Source organism: Podarcis raffonei, chromosome Z, assembly GCF_027172205.1.
Source record: "Podarcis raffonei isolate rPodRaf1 chromosome Z, rPodRaf1.pri, whole genome shotgun sequence".
In the NCBI taxonomy this organism is placed as follows: Eukaryota; Metazoa; Chordata; class Lepidosauria; order Squamata; family Lacertidae; genus Podarcis; species Podarcis raffonei.
The window spans coordinates 2,299,493-2,319,204 of NC_070621.1; the positions used below are offsets into that span (position 1 = coordinate 2,299,493).

Sequence of the window (19,712 nt, forward strand, 5' to 3'; positions counted from 1 at the left end):
CCAGAGCACGCCAGGCACTCCTGTCTTCCACTGCCTCCCGCAGTTTGGTCACACTCATGCTCGTAGCTTTGAGAACACTATCCAACCATCTTGTCCTCTGTCGTCCCCTTCTCCTTGTGCCCTCCATCTTTCCCAGCATCAGGGTCTTTTCCAAGGAGTCTTCTCTTCTCATGAGGTGACCAAAGTACTGAAGTCTCAGCTTCAGGATCTGTCCTTCCAGTGAGCACTCAGGGCTGATTTCCTTTAGAATGGATGCGTTTGATCTTCTTGCAGTCCATGGGACTCTCAAGAGTCTTCTCCAGCACCAGAATTCAAAAGCATCAATTCTTCGGCGATCAGCCTTCTTGATGGTCCCGCTCTCACTTCTATACATCACTACTGGGAAAACCACGGCTTTAACTATACGGGCCTTTGTTGGCAAGGTGATGTCTCTGCTTTTTAAGATGCTGTCTAGGTTTGTCATTGCTTTTCGCCGCAAATTGCTCAGCTGAGCGTTCATTTTCTCAGTTGAGGGATATTTAAAAACCCAAAAGAACAACTATGCAAGAAGTCAGGTTGAATGCCTTATCTCTACTAAATATGGAAGCAGATGTGTCATGTCAGATTAGTTCTGAGGATCTGATCAAAGACTTTACAATTAGTAAAATAGGATTCCCCCCCCAAATATAAATAAAGTGGAAGTATACAAAAATTCATCTTACTTTTCTATCTTGCTGTAGGTTTTGTTTCATTTCAAAAAATAAAATTTTATTTTATGGTTTTTTATTGTTTATATTTTGATTTAGATATATACAGGGGCACCAAAATCTTTTAAGTACTTAGGGTCTCTAAAGGTCTTAATCCAGCCTTGCATTGATGGCCTTGTCCTCCATGGTTGTTGGACTTCTCACCACTGGCCCTGCTGGCTAGAGCTGATGGGCATTGCAGTCTAAGAACATGTGGAAGGCTACAAGTTCCCCATCACCAATGCAAAGGTTGACCACCCGTTCCACCACTGGAGGCTCTACATTAAAGGGTGTCTACTTAGTCTTCAGATGCCCCATCAGTGCCAGGCTGCTTCTACTATAGGGAGCTGGAGGTTCCTGAAAACCCTGTTCATGCCTTCTTGCTGCCATCTCTTCAAAACGAGGTCAAGTGCTCCATCCATGCCTGTGAAGTGTGTGTTAGGACCAAGATACCAGGCCCTACTCCAGCCACTGTCTAATGAGGAATTGGGCTGAAATCTCATTTCACTACATTGTCAAATTCCCATCTTCATAAGCAGACAATGTGATCTTAGCTGGGGTGTTGCCGGCCAAGATAACTCATTTGAACTCAGCCATATGTTACCAGGATCATCCAGATGTTTACCAATCAATAGCTCTACCTTCATGGGCTTCCAGGTAATGTACAATGGTACCTCTGGTTGCAAACGGGATGCATTCCGGAGGCCTGGTCGCAACATGAAAAGAGTGCATGCGCGGGTTGCGATTTGCCGTTTCTGTGCATGCACATGACGTCATTTTGTGCTTCTGCGCATGCGCGAACAGCAAAACCCAGAAGTAATGCTTTCCGGTACTTCCAGGTCGCTGCAGGACATAACCTGAAAGAACATAACATGAAGTGGACGTAACATGAGGTATGACTGTACAGTAATCTCAGATAGAGGTTCACAGTTCATTTCTCATTCTTAGAAGGCGTTCCTGGAGCTTCTGAAAATATGAGTGTGCCTGTGGATAGCCCACCAACAGATGGAATAGATAAATCAGATGCTGGAATAATACCTCTTCTGCTCTCTTAGCTATCACCAGGATGTCTTGCAACTTGTGGAATCCACATATTACAATGCGCCAACACACCTTCTGCATGATGTTCCTGTTATTCTTGCTGCTGTCTGATGAATGGAGCTCCACTCTTCAGGAATTTATCTTGCTGCCTTATGGCAGCTAATCAGAGAGTGGGCTGGGGGACCCATACTTGACTCTATGGCAACAATGCCTCAGGGCCCCACAGAACAATGGGTTCACCCACACTTCTGAATGCCCCATCATTTCTAGGCACAGGTCCAAGAGGCTTTTCTTTTGTCACATTGCTTCCCCAGGAAAACCCACACTTTATGGTCAATGTTAATCACATTTTCAACAAAGTTCTGTATAGTTAAAGCTATGGTTTTCCCAGTAGTGATGTATGGAAGTGAGAGCTGGACCATAAAGAAGGCTGATCGCCGGAGAATGGATGCTTTTGAATTATGGTGCTGGAGGAGACTCTGGAGAAGCCTGGAGCAGCATGGGGACGATGCCACAACTGGCTTCACATATTCTCTCTCCTTGGGTGGGGTAGGGGATCCCCTTCCCCACCTGAGCAGGGAGGGCAGAGCTCTTTGAACTAAGTGTAACAAGGTGGATAGATAGCCAGATGCAAAAAGGTTCAAGAAAGGGTAACCAAAATGATCAAGGACATGGAAGGACTCCCCTGTGAGGAAAGGGTACAACATTTGGGACTTCTTAAAGCTATGGTTTTCCCAGTACTGTAGTGATGTATGGAAGTGAGAGCTGGACCACAAAGAAGGCTGATCGCCGGAGAATGGATGCTTTTGAATTCTGGTGCTGGAGGAGACTCTTGAGAGTCCCATGGACTGCAAGAAGATCAAACCTCTCCATTCTGAAGGAAATCAGCCCTGAGTGCTCACTGGAAGGACAGATCCTGAAGCTGAAGCTCCAATACTTTGGCCACCTCAGGAGAAGAGAAGACTCCCTGGAAAAGACCCTGGTGTTGGGAAAGATGGAGGGCACAAGGAGAAGGGGACGACAGAGGACGAGATGGTGGGGCAGTGTTCTCGAAGCTACCAGCATGAGTTTGACCAAACTGCGGGAGGCAGTGGAAGACAGGAGGGCCTGGCGTACTCTGGTCCAGGGGGTCACGAAGAGGCGGACGCGACTAAACGACTAAACAACAACAATCACGTTTTCTGCAGATTGGCATTTGTCCCGATTCAGCAATAAGCAGTGAGTTTGGGAAAGTGGCGAGGGAAAGCAAAACCCTCCAGGACCCATGGCTTGAAATCACAGAACAAATGAAGAAACCACAAGACAATGGTAAGTGTGGATGGGTTCTCCATTTCATTCTGCACATTCTGTAAGGCCTTCCAGGAATTTATAGTGTGGGGTTATCAGGATGCAGATGCCATGAAGTCCCATTTCCCCTTTTCTACTGACCCAGATTGAAAAACTAGAGTACAAGGATACATGAAGGAACTCTGAAGTTCTGGGGAACTTTTTTTAAAAAATAAAGAAGTTGCTAGGTTTGCAGTTTCCCCTTTTTGCAACATGCCAGATTGTAATAAATGCTTAAAATATTCATTGTGAGAGCTGTTTAGTTAGCCTTGACCCCCAACCCCTGACCCCCCTGCTCTTCTTCCCACCTCTATAACTCTCCTTTGTCTGTACAGTGGTACCTCAGGTTACATACGCTTCAGGTTACATTCGCTTCAGGTTACAGACTCTGCTAACCCAGAAATAGTGCTTCAAGTTAAGAACTTTGCTTCAGGATGAGAACAGAAATCGTGCTCCGGCGGTGCAGCAGCAACGGGAGGCCCCATTAGCTAAAGTGGTGCTTCAGGTTAAGAACAGTTTCAGGTTAAGAATGGACTTCCGGAACGAATTAAGTACTTAACCCAAGGTACCACTGTATTCTGTAGGTTTTAGAATTTAGCAACAGGGAAACAACTTGAAAGTAGGAGAAAGAAAGGTGTTTGGTATGCAGAATGAGAAGGGGATGCAATGAAACTTTCTCTGCCTCTATCACCCACTAAGCCTTGGGTACTTGGGGGTTGGCTGGCAATCAGGGGTTAGAGGAAAGAATTCTTCACATGCTCAGAGGCAAATTCCTCTCAAGCAACTGAAGTTGTGGGTGCTCAATGGGTGTCAGTGGTGATGGAACAGAGGTTAGGAGGATCAGCATTGGCCTAAATTCAGCTCCAGTGGGGAGAGGTTTGCAGTAGCAGGAGGAGGAGGGACCTGGATTGGAAGAGCTGAAAGGCCAGCTTGGTAGGACTCCTCCAGGCAATGTTGTGTAGTGGTTAGAGTGTTAGACTAGGACCTGGGAGAGACCAGGGTTCGAATTCCCACTCAGCCATGAAACTCACTGGATGACCTTGGGGTCCAGTCACTGCCTCTCAGCCTAACCTGCCTCCCAGGATAGTTGGGAGGATAAAATGGGGAGGGGGGTGAACTGTGTACCCCACCTTGAGCTCCTTGGAAAAAGGTGGGATATAAATTCAATAAACAGATAAATATTTGCTTTTATATTACTCGCTCTCTTACCAGAGTGACCCAAAGTGATGTAACAAACACCATGTGAACAGATAAAAGCCAGCGTCAATGAACGCAGCCAAGAGAAAACTTAGAAACCACACCTGTACAGGTAACAGCCAGGCCTTACAGATCCTTCCTCACTAAAAGATGGCACAAGTACTAGAAAAGATTCTAATGGAGGTCCAAAAGCCAGAGTTAAAAATGCAAGTTAAAAGTTAAAAATGCGCCTAAAAGTAGATAAAGGTAGTGCCATAGGATCCACCCTGGCAAGACTTTTCCACAAACAGGGAGCCAACACTGAAAAGGTCCATAATTACTGAGCAAACATAATTACTGGGCTCTGTTGTGAGAGGCCAGCTCCATCAGGAACGTCTTGTGTCAGCATTGGGTCAATATAGGGGAAAGTGTTTAGAAATCTGTGTACAGGTAGGTAGCCGTGTTGGTCTGCCGTAGTCAAAACAAAACAAAATAAATAAAATAATTCCTTCCAGTAGCACCTTAGAGACCAACTAAGTTTGTTATTGGTATGCGCTTCCATGTGCATGCACACTTCTTCCCACTATATATAAGGGTCTGGTGACTTCTGTTTCTGTGTATCTGAAGAAGTGTGCATGCACACGAAAGCTCATACCAAAAACAAACTTAGTTGGTCTCTAAGGTGCTACTGGAAGGAAAATTTTAATTATTTTATTTTATTTTATTTAGAAATCTATGTTTTGATTTTTCCTCTTCCCTCCACGTCCCTTTTCCCCTTGTGTCATGTTATTCCAGGTGAAGGCAGGGACTGTCCTGTTTTAATGGTTGTTATCAAATGTTGCTATGGAAGCCCCTCTTAGCAGAAGAGCCCAGTGCAAATCCAATCCATCCATCCATCAACAATAGCTTGTGTCTAGCATATGCAGAGTTAGCTCATATTCAGTCTTTTCTGAGCATTGATCCCACACTCATCACATATATTGGGAAGAGCTTTCTGACGGTAAGAGCTGCATGACAGTGCAGTGGACTCCCTTGGAAAGTGGAGGATTCCCCTTCACTGGAGGTTTATTAAGCAGAATTCTGTAGCTGTGATTCCTGCATTGCCAGGGGTTGGACTAGATGACCCTTGAGGTCCCTTCCAATTCTACAATTCTATTATACATCTTGATTTGCTCAAGTGGTCCTTACACATATTCCTGCTCATCTTTTGCTCACCCTACACTTTCCAGTGCCTCTCTCCATCGCTTCCCAAACTGCAAAAAGCCTGTTTATTTTTTTTTTAAGGTGGATTAGTTGCAGAGCCCTTTTGTCACGCTTTGCAAACTGAAAGCACAGACTTGAATCCCTCCTTTAAGGCAGTAGCAGCCTGGAGAACACCCTGACTCTGAACCAGATGGGGGTTTTGAGCTCTACCTTCGCTGTTTTCATTCCCACTGGGGTTACCCAGGGGTCAGTTTCTCAACCCACCAGGGGTTGCAAAGAAAGGAGGTATTTGAGGGATGGGGGTGAGGAGTGAAAGATGGAGGACCTTAGATATTCAGGCCAAGCCCACCCACGCGCCCCGTGTGGCCCAAGGGCCTGGAGGCCTCACACCAGCCTCAGCCAGAGCCCTTAAAATATTTCCAATTGCAGGATGGAATTCCACAGCTGGAAGCCTCAAGTCACTCACGTCAGGCGCATGCTTGGCACTCAAGCTCAGACCTTTTAATTACCGACCGGGAGGGGGGGACACACACACCTAGTACAGATGCTTCCATCACCAGCGGAGAGCCTGCTTGGGGGCGCTTTGCCTGGTTACCTCCAGAACTGGCCCTGAGCACCGAAAGAAACAAGCACAGTGCTCTGCCCCCTAAGGGCTTCACGTACTGTTTCCCAAAGGATGTTCACTGCAGCACATTCATCTGACATCTTAGAAGTATTTCGCTCTCAGAAATAGCTCAGAAACATCATAGCCATCTGTACTGCCAGAATGATAATTTGTCTGAACTGGAAAAAACATACGGCACCCTCAACTGCTTTGCAGTTATCAGAAGTTCAGGTGATGATCGATAGCATTAAATTAACAAGTCTTATTAGAGAGAGGGAAGGCAGGTAGACAGATGGTAAGGCTGTAGAAAAATGGGGTTTGTTTCTCCTCCGTTAGGAATGCAAGGCTTCGGGTTTCAATCTATGGATTGCTTGTAAATGCCATACAGTTATTTGTAAATTATTATAACCTTTTTTAATTAAAAAGGCTTAGTATCTTACAGAAGGAAATAACAGAAAGAAACAGGATCAATATTTAAGGGCAGAAAATAATTATATATAAATTATATACCCTGTACTATATATTGAGTTGCAAATTTAAAAAATCCTTAATATATCAATGTCAAATACAATTTAATCTTTTTAATGTTTATATCATTTCTTTTCTTTTCTTTTAACTTGCGGGTAAAGCTTTAATACACACACACACATGCCCACTGGTTTTGATTATCATATGAAAGAGCAACAATGGAAAATGTGAATTATAAAAGCTTTGTAAGTTACTTAAGCACATGCCGTAACTTCCACAACACGCCCACATGTCTGTGCTCTGGAACCTGGTGCCTTCCAGATGTTTTGGACTACAACTCCCAGTTGTCTCAGCCAGCAGTCTGGATCTGATGGGAATGGTAGTGCCAGGGCACCAGGTGAAGGAGGGCTCACCTAAATGGATGCGCTACCTCCTCTGAGCCCGGTCTCAAGTCCACATAACTAAGCCAAACACCTCTCAGAAGCAACCCCAGCCTCTGGCTGCCTCTTTGCCAGATATTCATGCTCCAAGATGCCCTGGAGCCTCTTGCTTCCTAATTCAGGATGTGTGAAAGTACAATTGGAGCTCTTCTGTAGCAAAGACCTGGTTCCAATCAAATTCCCATCCCGAAAAACGCAAGGGGGAAGAAATGCTGGATCAGACCAACCCTTCCCCCACCCGCAGCCCGGTATCCTGTTTCTGGCAATGGTCAGCCAGGCACCTCTGAGAAGCCTATGGAAACAAAGTCCATTCCCTCCTGCTCACCCTAGGAATAGCAGAGGGAGGGAGGGTGTCATCCTTGCCTTTTGCAGACCGACAACTGCAGCCCTCTCACCGCCACCCAGGAATGACCAGTGCCACTGACCTCAGAGACCTCAGGGCGCACATTCGTGGCTAGTCTCTCTCTCTGTCTGCCTCTCACCCACACTGCCCAGGTCTCACTGGCACAAGCAGCTTGCTGCAAAAGCTTGCAGGTGTTCTTGGTGATGGTGGAAGAGTTTCCCTACCTGTGCTGAGGCTTCCAGGGCTGGCACCAAGGAGCATCACCAAGGGAAGAGCACAGCACAGCCCTGCAAAGTCAGAAAAAGAAGGAAGCTGGTTAGTGGTGGGAGTGAGGATGAAGAATCCTTGGGGGTTGGAGGGGGAAAGAGGGGGCAGCAGCAGCAGCAGCAGGGAGCGGCCAGGCGCTTGGCCAGGACTTACAGTACATTGCAAGAGGAGAGAGGCTCCAGGCACGGTAAATCCAGCAGGCAGATAGCTGTGCCTTTTCCTGCCTGCTGTGGGCTCCAAAGGCAGCCCGGCAAAGTCCCCGCCCCGTGGGACGCTCCTCCTTCGGATTCTTGCCTCTGCCTGCGTTTGCACAGGCTGTGCCGGTGGGCTCTTGACTTCTTCTTTGGAGAAGGAAAGAATTCCTGACGTAGCACGTGGTTAAACTGTGGAACTCCCTCGCAAAGGAGACAGTGATGGCCACCACTTTTAAAAGAGGACTGGACAAATTCATGGATGAAATGGCCTTGCCTCCACTGTCAGAGGCAATAATGCTTCTGAACACCAGTTCCTGAGAGCCACAGGGAGAGCACTCTTGTGCCTGGATCCTACCTACAGGTTCCCCACAGGCATCTTTGTTAATTGGACGCTGGACTACAGGGGTCATCGGCCTCATCCTGCAGGCTCTTCTGGTGTTCCTAGGACGGGGGTCTTTTTGCAAGTCTTTGAGTGTGACACATGAGCTGCCCAGAAGCTGGAAGGGACAAGCTGGTGAGTTTTCTGGTATTGTGCGGTAGCCATTGGTGCTGGGGCCCTGGGTGTCCGAGCACCGAAAAAATTCCCCATGAAGGGGCCAGGCATCCACAAATTTTGGTGTCAGGGCCTTGCACACTGCGTGGCATCCACAGCCCTGGGCATCCACGGTCACAGAGCCAAGCTGGCACTCCTGGCGGTGACCTAGTGTTTTCACACACACACACACACACACACACACAGAACAAGCAAGCCAACTTTCACAACTTTGCTGTCACCTCTACGAAAGTGAGTAGCGGGTGAGCAATTGCATCTGCCCCCTTCCCTTGCATCTGCTTAGGATTATATAAACTGTCTCATTTCAAAGCAGTTACAGCAGTGCAACAGTTAGACCAGTGGTTCTCCAACTTTTTTCTCTGGGCCACAATTTCAGAATAAAAACTTACTTATGCCACACCATTTATTATTATTATTATTGATAAGAAATACAATGGAAAACAAAAAGAAACTACTCCCGGCCATGACTGATTTATAACACAGAAAACGACCACTTTATAACACGATTATGGGGCATCCAGAAAGTAAAAAACAAGGCAGCTGCATAAAGACACGAGTCACTCCCAAAATATAATGTTGATTGTCCTTTATTGAGAAGGCCTGACCCTCGGACACCCGAGATGTAAAAGGCAAACAAGGGCTCTCCACACTTCCCCTAAAAACCATGAGTCTGAGCCGTGTTTCCCTTGCCCCACTCCTTTCTCATGGAACACCTGCTCTTTAGCGTCAAATTGGAACAAATGAGAATCTGTGGGAAACCCAATTGCCATTTGCTCCAATGGAGCCATAAAGAGTGGTCCCCTCCCCCGAAGGGACGAAAGTGTACATAGCCCTAAGAGCATGAAGAAAGTGGGTAGTGAAAAGTTTTCCTTCCTCTTTCGAAACACTATAATTCATGGGCATCAAAAGAAGCAGAATGTCAGTGATCTTCTTATATCCTTATGCATATGCACCTGAACATTGGCACCTTGGCCACGGAGGCCACAGTCTTAGGGTAGGGTGGGTAACCTTTTTAGACACCCACAGGGCTCTTTCCTGCATGCCAGAGCACCAACGCCACACAAGCCTGGGACACAGAGGAAACTGAAAGTTTCCGCAGCACAGCCAGTGCTATTTTTTGAAAGGGGTTCTAAATTAAGCCTGGGCGTGTGTGTGTGTGTGTGTGTGTGTGGGCAGCTGCTGTGCAGGGCTACAAATGCAACTCTTAAAAGAGTTTCAGGCAGGGACCTTTCCCAGTCCTACCTAGAGATGCAGAGGACTGAACCTGGGGGTTCTGAGGTGTGTTATTTAGGAGAATCGCACGCAGCTTCCTGGGCCCCACAGACAGCTTGGGGCAAAAGCAGGCGGCACTCACCCTCCCCCATCTGTCATCAAAGCAGCAGCTGTATTGCAACAGGTCTTCACAAGGCCTCCCTTGACTGACTCAGTCTTGCGACTCGCCTGGGCAAGGTCCAAAAGTTTCCAAGCCCCCTCCTGCTTTTACTTATGGTGAGGCTTTTTCCAGGGGTGGGAGTCCCGTGGGGGCCTTGAAGATACTACTGGCCTCCCACCAGCCTGGAGCCACTGCCTGAATCTGATGTGAATTAGGAGTCCAGCATATGTTGGTCATCCCCCAAGAGAGAACATAGGAAGATCCCTGCCCACATTATCCGCACAACAACCCTGTGAGGCAGGTTAGTCTGAGAGTGAGTCTTGAACACTGGTCATGAAAGACCTACACTGGCTCCCAGTACGTTTCCGAGCACAATTCAAAGTGTTGGTGCTGACCTTTAAAGCCCTAAACGGCCTCGGTCCAGTATACCTGAAGGAGCATCTCCACCTCCATCGTTCTGCCCGGACACCTGGGTCCACCTCCAAGGGCCTTCTGGCGGTTCCCTCACTGCAAGAAGCCAAGTTACAGGGAACCAGGCAGAGGGCCTTCTTGGTGGTGGCACCTGCCCTGTGGAACGCCCTCCCACCAGATGTCAAAGAGAAAAATAACTACCAAACTTTTAGAAGACATCTAAAGGCAGCCCTCTTTAGGGAAGCTTTTGATGTTTAATAGGTTATTGTATTTTAGTATTTTGTTGGAAGCTGCCCAGAGTGGCTGGGGGGACCCAGCCAGATGGGCGGGGTATAAATAATAAATTATTATTATATTATTATATAGTGAGGGGCCAGTGAGCCTAATGGCTGAATAGGGATTCGAACCCTAGTCTCCTAGATCCGCATCCTGTACTCTAACTGCTACACCACACTGCCTAGTAGCCATTGATAGCCTTCTTCTCCATGAATTAGTCCAGTCTTCTTTTGAAGCCACCTGTCTCTGTTGACATCACTGCCTCATGTGAGAGGGGGTTCCATACTCTGACTATGGCTGCATGAGAAGGGTTTCTTTTTATCTTCCAACCATCAGCTTCATAAGATGTCCCCTAGTGTTTTGAAAAACCTTTCTCTGTTTCTGCTAACCTGGTAGCTACTCAGCTGCAGATCTCCTTTGCCAAAGGCTGGTCCCCTCTCTCATCCAACCCTAACAAACACAAAGCCTTCTGCCATTCCACTTCCTTCCTCCTCCACATTTACCCAGAGGAGAACAATGGAACAATGGAACCATTTTTTAAAACCCTTCAAAGTCACTTCTAAGGTTAGGCAAAATACTTCAAATTCCTGGGAGCCACCATCAATTTTTAAGAGCCAGGCATAATATGTGCACACAATGGAATGTTTTCAGTTCTTCAACGGTCCCACCATAAATTTACTATTTCCCACTGTTTGTTTTGCAGTGAATTTTTCAAAACTGCATGCCAAAACCACTGAATCCAGTTGTTGGCATGCATTGACAACAGGCCCTTTTTCTTCTTATTTTACCTAATATTGTCTTGCTTTTGCTAATTAATGGGATTATCAACAAGGTTGTGCTCCCACCCCTGACCAGTAGATTCCACCTCTGCCCCCTGCCCTAGCCAAGCTGGTTTATGAAAGGTTGCTTTGCTGCACCAAAATGAGAGAGTCCCCTGAAAGAAAAAGCAGGATAACATGCCAGGACTGGACAGAGCTTAAACTAGAAGAGCCTGGAGCAACTGCCCAAATAAGTATCCCCCCCCCCTTGATTTCTGTGACTCTCTCTTTCCCACCAGCCTTTTGCGGGAGATTAGCAGCCCAACCTAACAAATGTGTGTTCTTGCTAGTTAGCATGAGGGGGCTAATACCAAAGAGTTGTATTGCTGATAAAGATAAAGGTAAAGGGACCCCTGACCATTAGGTCCAGTTGCTGACAACTCTGGGGTTGCAGCACTCATCTCGCTTTATTGGCTGAGGGAGCCGGCGTGCAGCTTCCAGGTCATGTGGCCAGCATGACTAAGCCGTTTCTGGCAAGCCAGAGCAGCGCATGGAAACGCCATTTACCTTCCCCCCAGAGTGGTACCTATTTATCTACTTGCACTTTGATGTGCTTTCAAACTGCTACGTTGGCAGGAGCAGGGATGGAGCAACGGGAGCTCGCCCCGTCGCAAGGACTCAAACCGCCGACCTTCTGATTGGCAAGTCCCAGGCTCTGTGGTTTAACCCACAGCGCCACCCGCATCCGTATTGCTGATAGGCAGATAAAATTAGCAGAGAGGGCTCTGTGTGATGTCATTTCCCCTCCTCTCCTGGAGAGGAAGACGCATCAAGTACTTCCTGTTCTTCCTCTGACCAGTGTTGGAGGCAGACGTGCCCCCGCTCTCTCCAATTTTAGGCACATGCTTGAAGCAGGTTACATTGTAAATTTAAGTATTTTGCCCTTATGGTTTTTACTGCCAATGTTGCTACAAACCAATGCATGATTATAAACTTTGTAAATCTTACTTTTACACTTGCTTGCATGATTCTTTCTTAAGTGGGCTAGGAAGGGTGAAGCCAGCTTGCTTTGTAGCTTGACTTGCTTTGTGGCCTAATTCCTATGCTTTTCATTTTTGCTGTCAAGGGTTCAGCCCACATACCTGGCACCTGGAGGGATAAATACAGTGGACATTCAGGTTGCGAACGTGATCCGTGTGGGAGGCACGTTTGCAACCCGCAGCACCACATCTGCGCACGTGCAGGTTGCGATTCGGTGCTTCTGCTCATGCACAAAGCACGATTTAGTGTTCCTGCACTTGCACAAACGCCAAAACCCGGAAGTAACCTGTTCCGGTACTTCTGGGTTTGGCGCAGTGCGCAACCCGAAAACATGCAACCTGAAGCTTCTGTAACCCGAGGTACCACTGTATTCTCTTTCTACCACCACTTTCCTGGCTGTCTATGCCACCCTTGTTCTCTCTCTTTTTCTGCAAGCCCTTGGTCTCTCTCTTTTGCCATTCCTTTCTGCCACACCTTTTTCTCTCTATCGCCTTCCCCTCCCTCCCCCCTCTCTCTGTGCCTCCCTTCCTCCACCTCTCCTTCTGCCACCTCCTTCTCTCTCTGCCACCTCTTTCATTTTGTTTTGGTCATCTCTCCCCCTCTTTCTGCCCACACCCTGGGGGCAAAGCATCTGCTCTGTATGCAGAAAGTTTTAGGTTCAATCCCAAACACCTCCTGTTAGAAGGCATCAGGTAACCCACACCCTTCTCTGCTAGATACCCTGGTGAGCAGAGCTGTCATTCCCAACCTAGTGCCCTCCAGCTGTTTTTAGACTGCAAGCCCCATTACTCCCAGGGCGCAGAAGAATATAAGGAGCTTGATGGATCCAACCAGTGGCCCATCTACTGCAGCATCCTGTTCTCACAGTGGCCAACCAGATGCCCATTTTGGGAAATCTGCAAGCAGGACACAAACACAAGTGCCCTCTTTCCTCTTGTGGTTTCTGGTGAAATAAAAAATTGAGGTCTCATATATATTATAAATGTTCATAAATGTACCAAGCAAACACGTACATAAATATATAAACCACATGTCTGAAGCAGCACAGGAAAACAGCCCGGAAACCATTTTGACTCCCAAACTGACCAAATAATTTCTCTGCAAGGTCAAGGAAAATGGAAAAGCCTCCCCATTGTCTTTTCATTCACAAATCCTGTCTTAAGGGTATGTCTGTGTATGAATAGGGTGAGCCTGTGACCTGGCTCAGGAACTAAGTATTTATCATTACAAAAGACTGGCCAGGCTCCCCAGGGTATCCAATCAAGTAAGCATTAACAGGTAACCTGCCAGACAGGAGGTAAACAACAGATTTATGGTAAACAATTCACTCAGATTTCTGTTGTAGACCACCCCTTTCTGTGATGTAGGTATGATGTGTCTGGGGGGTGGTCTTGAGCTACACCCCTTCTGTGATGTATGTATGATGTTTCTGGGGGTGGTCTTGGACTCCAGGGCGGGCAATTTAAAATGTCTATATAAGGGCGGGCACACCTGGGTTCTGGGTCCTCCTCCTTTCCTGCGTGTGGGGGGAGCACCCTGCTGCAACAGTTCAATAAAGATCAGGCTTGCTAGCTGCTTTGCTTCTCAATATTCTCTGGTTGGCCTCTGTTATTTTCTCCGACCGATGGAGAACCTACAAAGGACTCTATAAGGGCTCTTGTGTCCCCCATAAGGGAATAAGGGCAGATTTTCGTTTATTACACTGGTATTCCGAAGCATACAGCCTCCAGCCAAGGAGGTGAAGCATAGCCATTGTGGCTAGGAGCCACTGAGAAGCCTCTCTTACACTAGTTGGACAAATAGTCCGAAGCATATGGCTTCCTCTTAAGCTTCTGCTCACTCAGAAATGAGACAACGTTGTTTGGTGAACTGAACTGTTTATTCATTCCTGCTTCTTGCGTCTTAGGAATCCAAGCTATTTTGCCCCTGACTTCTTACATATCAGGCCAGCAAAGCAAATACAGTTGTTTTGGCAGGAACTTGTGTCTCAGATGTGCACATCTGCATTTGCTATTATTTGCTGTTGAATTTGAACAACACTGCTTTTCAAATCACATAATGCTGTGCGTTCCAGAGGGGAGGTGCCTTCTTCACCCAGTGCCCACTGACCAGTTCATTTCCCCATGCAGAGCTCCAGTTCACTGAAGCCATTACCAGGCCTGCAGTCATCTGAACATGTGCAATGGCTGTCTGAAATGGACGTGCCTGAGTCTGGCTGCAACTTCCCATACCCTCCAACATTTCTCCAATGAAAATAGGGACATCCTAAGGAAAAGTGGGACATTCCTGGATCAAATCAGAAACCGGGACGGCTTCTCTAAATCTGGGACTTCCCTGGAAAATAGGGAAACTTGGAGGGTCTGGCTTCCATTTTACAAATGGATGGAAACTGGATTGCTGTGGGTTTATCTTTTAAACATGGTCCAGCATTAGGCACAAGCCTGAAGCTGTTTTTACTGTAAACACAAGTATTTTACTGCATTTATTTTAATGCTGTTGCTGCTTGTTAACGGAGAATTCTGAGGGCTCCCTTGGACAAAAAACAAGGACACCAGCCAGGAATACCAGAGCGAAACAGCAGCCAGTAGGCTTGGTCTTTATTGAAGACTGTCGCAACAGGACTCCCACCTGCCACCAGGTGGAACAAGATGGAAGCCCCGAACGAAAGAAGACCCCAACTTTTATTAGCTACTAATCCCCCATGCTACACCCCTAAGACTACATCAAAACTACATCATGACTACATCATTGACACATCACAAAGAGGAGGGGTTCAGGGAGGAGTTGTGGTGGTAACCTGAGTGTCTTGTCACCTGTCCGGTTCCTCCTTTCCCCCTCCCCATGATTACATTCCTGGGGGCAAAGAGGAGTTCACTGTTTCCTGCCCCCAGAGGGAAGGGCTGGTCACTGTCCTTTGTTTCAGTCCTTACTGAATCCACTTCCATATTCAGGTCCATTGTGAGTGTAATGATCTTCTGTCTAGGACCATCAAGGTTGGCATGCCAACTGGGTAGGGCTTGCTGCGGACATGTTGGTGCTCTTGGGGAATTGTGGCTGCCTTGTGTCAAGTCTCCTCCCTTTGATAGTCCTTCCTTCATGGTGTAAAATAAAGTGGAACAGTACAGATCCGATGTACGGCTGATTTTCTATGAATTTATAACAGAAGTGTCGTGTATGTCGCATGTGTGTGTGTGTCGTGTTTGTACAAACTGAATGATTGGGGGGGTTTCCTACAACATGCTAAAGACAAAGGCTTGACTGTGTATAAATTATATGTCTTGAACTTACTTTTCAGTCTGCAGCTTGTTTCTTTGATAAATGGGGTTACAAAGGGGGGGGGGATCAGCCTAAGAGCTGAATCCTTTGCTTTCAATTAAACCGCTTAAGATGGGATTTTAAACTCTGCTCAGGCCCACGCTTTTAAAAACAAGCTGAAAAGCTGATCCTTTTGACTGTTGATCCACACATGTAGGTCTGGGGTGGGGGGGTGGGATATAGTTAATTATATTCCCTCATCTACCTAATAAAAAGCCATCATTATTGACAGCTTCTTTGCTTTTCGTGACGTGAGGTGTTTTAAATTTTTTGTTTAAAATGCTGTATATACATTTTCCTTTTTCCTTAAAAAAATTATCTTACTGTGTTAAAGTGCTCAGGGATTTTGCATATAAAGCAGTACATAAATATTATTAATGATGATTATGAGCTAAGAAGCTACAGGATACTTATGGATTGTGTACTCAGCTTCAAACCCCACCAGAGGTGGAAATGTGCAGCAATGTGTACAGAGCCTGCATCTTTTAAATGTGCAAGCTTTTGAGTTGCACAGACTGCTTCTCCAACTGTGTTTTAGGAGTGGGGAAACACCCGCCCCCATTAAAAGCAAAGGAGGGGAGACTCTAATGTCCATATTTTAGGGTCTGCATTTTTTTTTCCAGTTCATGGAGCAACTCGCCTGAGGAAGAGATCAGCATAACTCCAAAGCTTTTAATCATTTAGCAACCCCTGTGAATTCACAGGTCTCCTAGTGGGGACTTGTAAGATCAGACCAAGGGTCTGTCTCTAATCCAGCATTCACATTGTAAAAAATAAACCAGCTGGGTGGCCCAGGAGATCCTAAAAGCAGGGGAATAGAAGTGATAGCCTTACCTCGTTTGTTCCCAGGATCCATCAGCTTTCTATACAATGATAACTGCCTCCGTACATGGAAATTCAGTCTACAAAACCATTAATCCTTCTTTCTTCTTCTTTTTAAATAAAGCCATCCTTTGGAAGGACTGCCCTTTTACCATAGGAAATGCTGTTTACCTTCCCGCTGGAGCGGTACCTATTTATCTCTGACGTGCTTTAGAACTGCTATGTTGGCAGGAACAGGGACAGAGCAACCGGAGCTCACCCCGTCACGGGGATTCGAACTGCCAACCTTCTGATCGGCAAGTCCTAGGCTCTGTGGTTTAACCCACAGCACCACCCGCGTCGCTTGCCTTTCTTATTAAAAGCATTCTAATTTGCATCTCAACTGACAGAATATAGTTTTGTTAAATGCTCTGTGCGTTTTACAAGTTGAACCTATGTAGTCAGAAATAATATTTATTCATCTAATATTTGGGAATAACCCTTTCCTCCAGTATGGACCCAAGGTGTCAAGGCTGAGACTACAGCTTCCATCATCAGCCAAAACTCTCTCACACGCAGCCCTGGCCTCCTAGGTAAGGAGTGGGAAAAGGCCCACCTATTGTCTCTATGGCAACAGAGCTCACCCTTTTAAGATGCTGATTCTCCTTGACAGAGAAACTGGCCTGATTGCTCCAACAAGCTTCTTTCTTTGGTCCTAACCTCACAGGTCCAGGATCATCCACAAATGTCACCCAGACTGACCCCTCAAACCTAAAACTGTCTTGCGGCAGAGCAAACACTTTTTGGGTTGTAGATGACATTAAGCAGAGGCCTTCCTTCCTTGATTCTAAGAGGCCCTTTGGCCACCTGCAGTTGCTGTTTTTTTAAAATAAAAATATAAACACCTATATTTTTTAAAAAAATTAAAAAAATTTGTTCGCAGCATCGTTAACTTTGGGTACCTTTTTTAGCCATACACAAATGTTTTCAATTGATTAATCAAACCTATTAACGTAGCTACACATGGCAAGTCTTAAAAATCCAAGCTTCCTCTGGTGGTGCACATTTTTGTCAAGTGTTTTGCACCACATTTTGCCAGTCTCAGCCCACATTACTCATGATGGCTGCTATGCCCCAGGTGAGGAAGTGAGTGATATCACCAGCGCAAGGCAGGCATGTAGCTCTAGGGGTGGGTGAAACTGGCAGACTCCTTGCACTTCCACACCCGTTTTTCTCCAAGCAAGCTCCCGTATACAAAAAGTCCCAACATTTTCTGGCCTTATACCCAGTTGCAAGGAGTTCCACAGCTTACCAAACTGAAAATGAGTTGGAAGGATTTTCTCTCCTTCCCCCCATTCCCCACTCCCAAGAAGCCAAGACTGTGGCTGAATATATTTTAGTTTCTGAGGTGGAGAAATCCCAATGACTATTGCCGCATCTCAATTTTTAATATGTGGCCCAATCCACCAATAACATATTGTGTGGAAGGTTCTCTGTTGTTGTTGTTGTTTAGTCGTTTAGTCATGTCCAACTCTTCGTGACCTCATGGACCAGAGCACGCCAGGCACTCCTGTCTTCCACTGCCTCCCGCAGTTTGGTCAAACTCATGCTGGTAGCTTTGAGAACACTGTCCCACCATCTTGTCCTCTGTTGTTCCCTTCTCCTTGTGCCCTCCATCTTTCCCAACATCAGGGTCTTTTCCAGGGAGTCTTCTCTTCTCATGAGTTGGCCAAAGTATTGGAGCCTCAGCTTCAGGATCTGTCGCAGTCCATGGGACTCTCAAGAGTCTCCTCCAGCACCAGAATTCAAAAGCATGCATTCTTCGGTGATCAGCCTTCTTTATGGTCCAGCTCTCACTTCCATACATCACTACTGGAAAAATCAGAGCTTTAACTATACGGACCTTTGTTGGCAAGGTGATGGCTCTGCTTTTTAAGATGCTGGCTAGAATGTTCACTGAGAACCATGCAAAAGCCTGGTGCTTGGTTGCACCACAGTGGGCACTAGCCAGCTGCTGCCCTCCACAGTGGTGCGCCACCTCCTTTCATGTTCAATTCAATGGGGCTTGCTTGTGATTAGCGTGACCAGTGGGCCAAATCTCTCTCCCTCCCTCCACTTCCATATTTAAATGGCCCTTTCTGGCGGTAGACTGTTCCTGCCAAAAGGTCTCCCCTCCCCAGCCTTAGCAGTGGTAAAACAATGTGAAGCAAGAGACTGGGCTGACATCACCCAGGTGGAGAAATCTAATGCAAAGTAGCTCCATAAAAAGGTAAAGTGACCCTTGACCATTAGTTCCAGTCGTGGCCAACTCTGGAGTTGCGACGCTCATCTCGCTTTATTGGCCGAGGGAACCAGCGTACAGCTTCCAGGTCATGTGGCCAGCATGACTAAGCCGCTTCTGGTGAACCAGAGCAGCGCACGGAAACGCGGTTTACCTTCCCGCCAGAGCGGTACCTATTTATCTACTTGCACTTTGACGTGCTTTCGAACTGCTAGGATGGCAGGAGAAGGGACCGAGCAACGGGAGCTCACCCCATTGCGGGGATTCGAACCGCCGACCTTCTGATCAGCAAGTCCTAGTGAAATATACTCAGAGTCGCGAAGTGATTTCATGCTCTTTATTCAGCTCATAGTGGTGAGGAGGAATGAATGAAAGTCCCCTCAAAGTATCTGCTTTATATACATTATTTACACAATGGGCTGCACATGATTGGCTAATTCCGGAATTCTACTGTAAGCCAATCAGGTTGTGGATTCACTTCTATCTGGAGCATGATTGGGTAGTTCCTGCCAACCAATCATGCTGCTGCATTGTTCTAGGACCAATCAGACTGCTGCATTCTGAATCCTATTGTTCTAGGACCAATCAGACTGCTGCCTTTTGGATCCTATTGTTCTAGGACCAATCAGACTGCTGCAGTTTGGATCCTATTCAACTCAGTACATAACACCCCTCCCCTCTAAGTTCCAGTCCTGCCCGGGAGGTCGCATTCATAGTCCTCGAGGTACGCTGGCGGCCTACGTGTGCGTTGCGGCCTGGGGTGTTCCCTGGTCCGGGGTCCAGGTTCTGGCTCGTGTTCCAAGGATGCTGGCTGTGATGGGGCTATTTGGTCTGGCGCAACCGGCTCGCTCAGTCGTGGTTCTGGTTCCGGTGTCCTTTCGGCCTCGCAGGTCCTCTCTGTATTTACTGATTCTGCCTCTCCTGCTGGCCCCTCGTGCTCTATGGGCCTCACTGCCCCTCTGTTCCCTTGGGACTCCTCTGACCTTTCCTCCTCCTGGTTTTCTCCCGGGAATCGTCGCCGTATCTGGTCGCAGTGGCGGCGCCAGCATTGCCCCCCATCTGTTAGCACCTCATACGACACGGGGCCAGTGACCCTGGTGACTGTGGCGGGTACCCA

The 19,712-nt window shown here is 47.0% G+C and overlaps 2 protein-coding genes across 4 annotated transcripts in view; one reads left to right on the top strand and one right to left on the bottom strand.

Annotated features, from left to right (window-relative positions):
- Positions 1-7,856, bottom strand: part of PTGS1 (prostaglandin-endoperoxide synthase 1) — a 50,967-nt gene extending 43,111 nt beyond the window's left edge. The window contains exons 1-2 of the mRNA XM_053373287.1: positions 7,747-7,856; positions 7,551-7,613 (exon numbers count right to left, since the gene is read on the bottom strand). Coding sequence (XP_053229262.1) covers positions 7,551-7,613; positions 7,747-7,753 — 70 coding nt within the window. The 5' untranslated portion in view covers positions 7,754-7,856. The remainder of the gene's footprint in view (positions 1-7,550; positions 7,614-7,746) is intronic.
- ZBTB26 (zinc finger and BTB domain containing 26) overlaps positions 1-15,550 on the top strand; it is a 165,875-nt gene extending 150,325 nt beyond the window's left edge. For all 3 annotated transcript variants that reach the window (XM_053373289.1, XM_053373288.1, XM_053373290.1), the window contains exon 3: positions 15,531-15,550. The gene's annotated coding sequence lies outside the window, so the exon portion shown is untranslated. The remainder of the gene's footprint in view (positions 1-15,530) is intronic.
- The last annotated feature ends 4,162 nt before the right edge of the window (positions 15,551-19,712 follow it).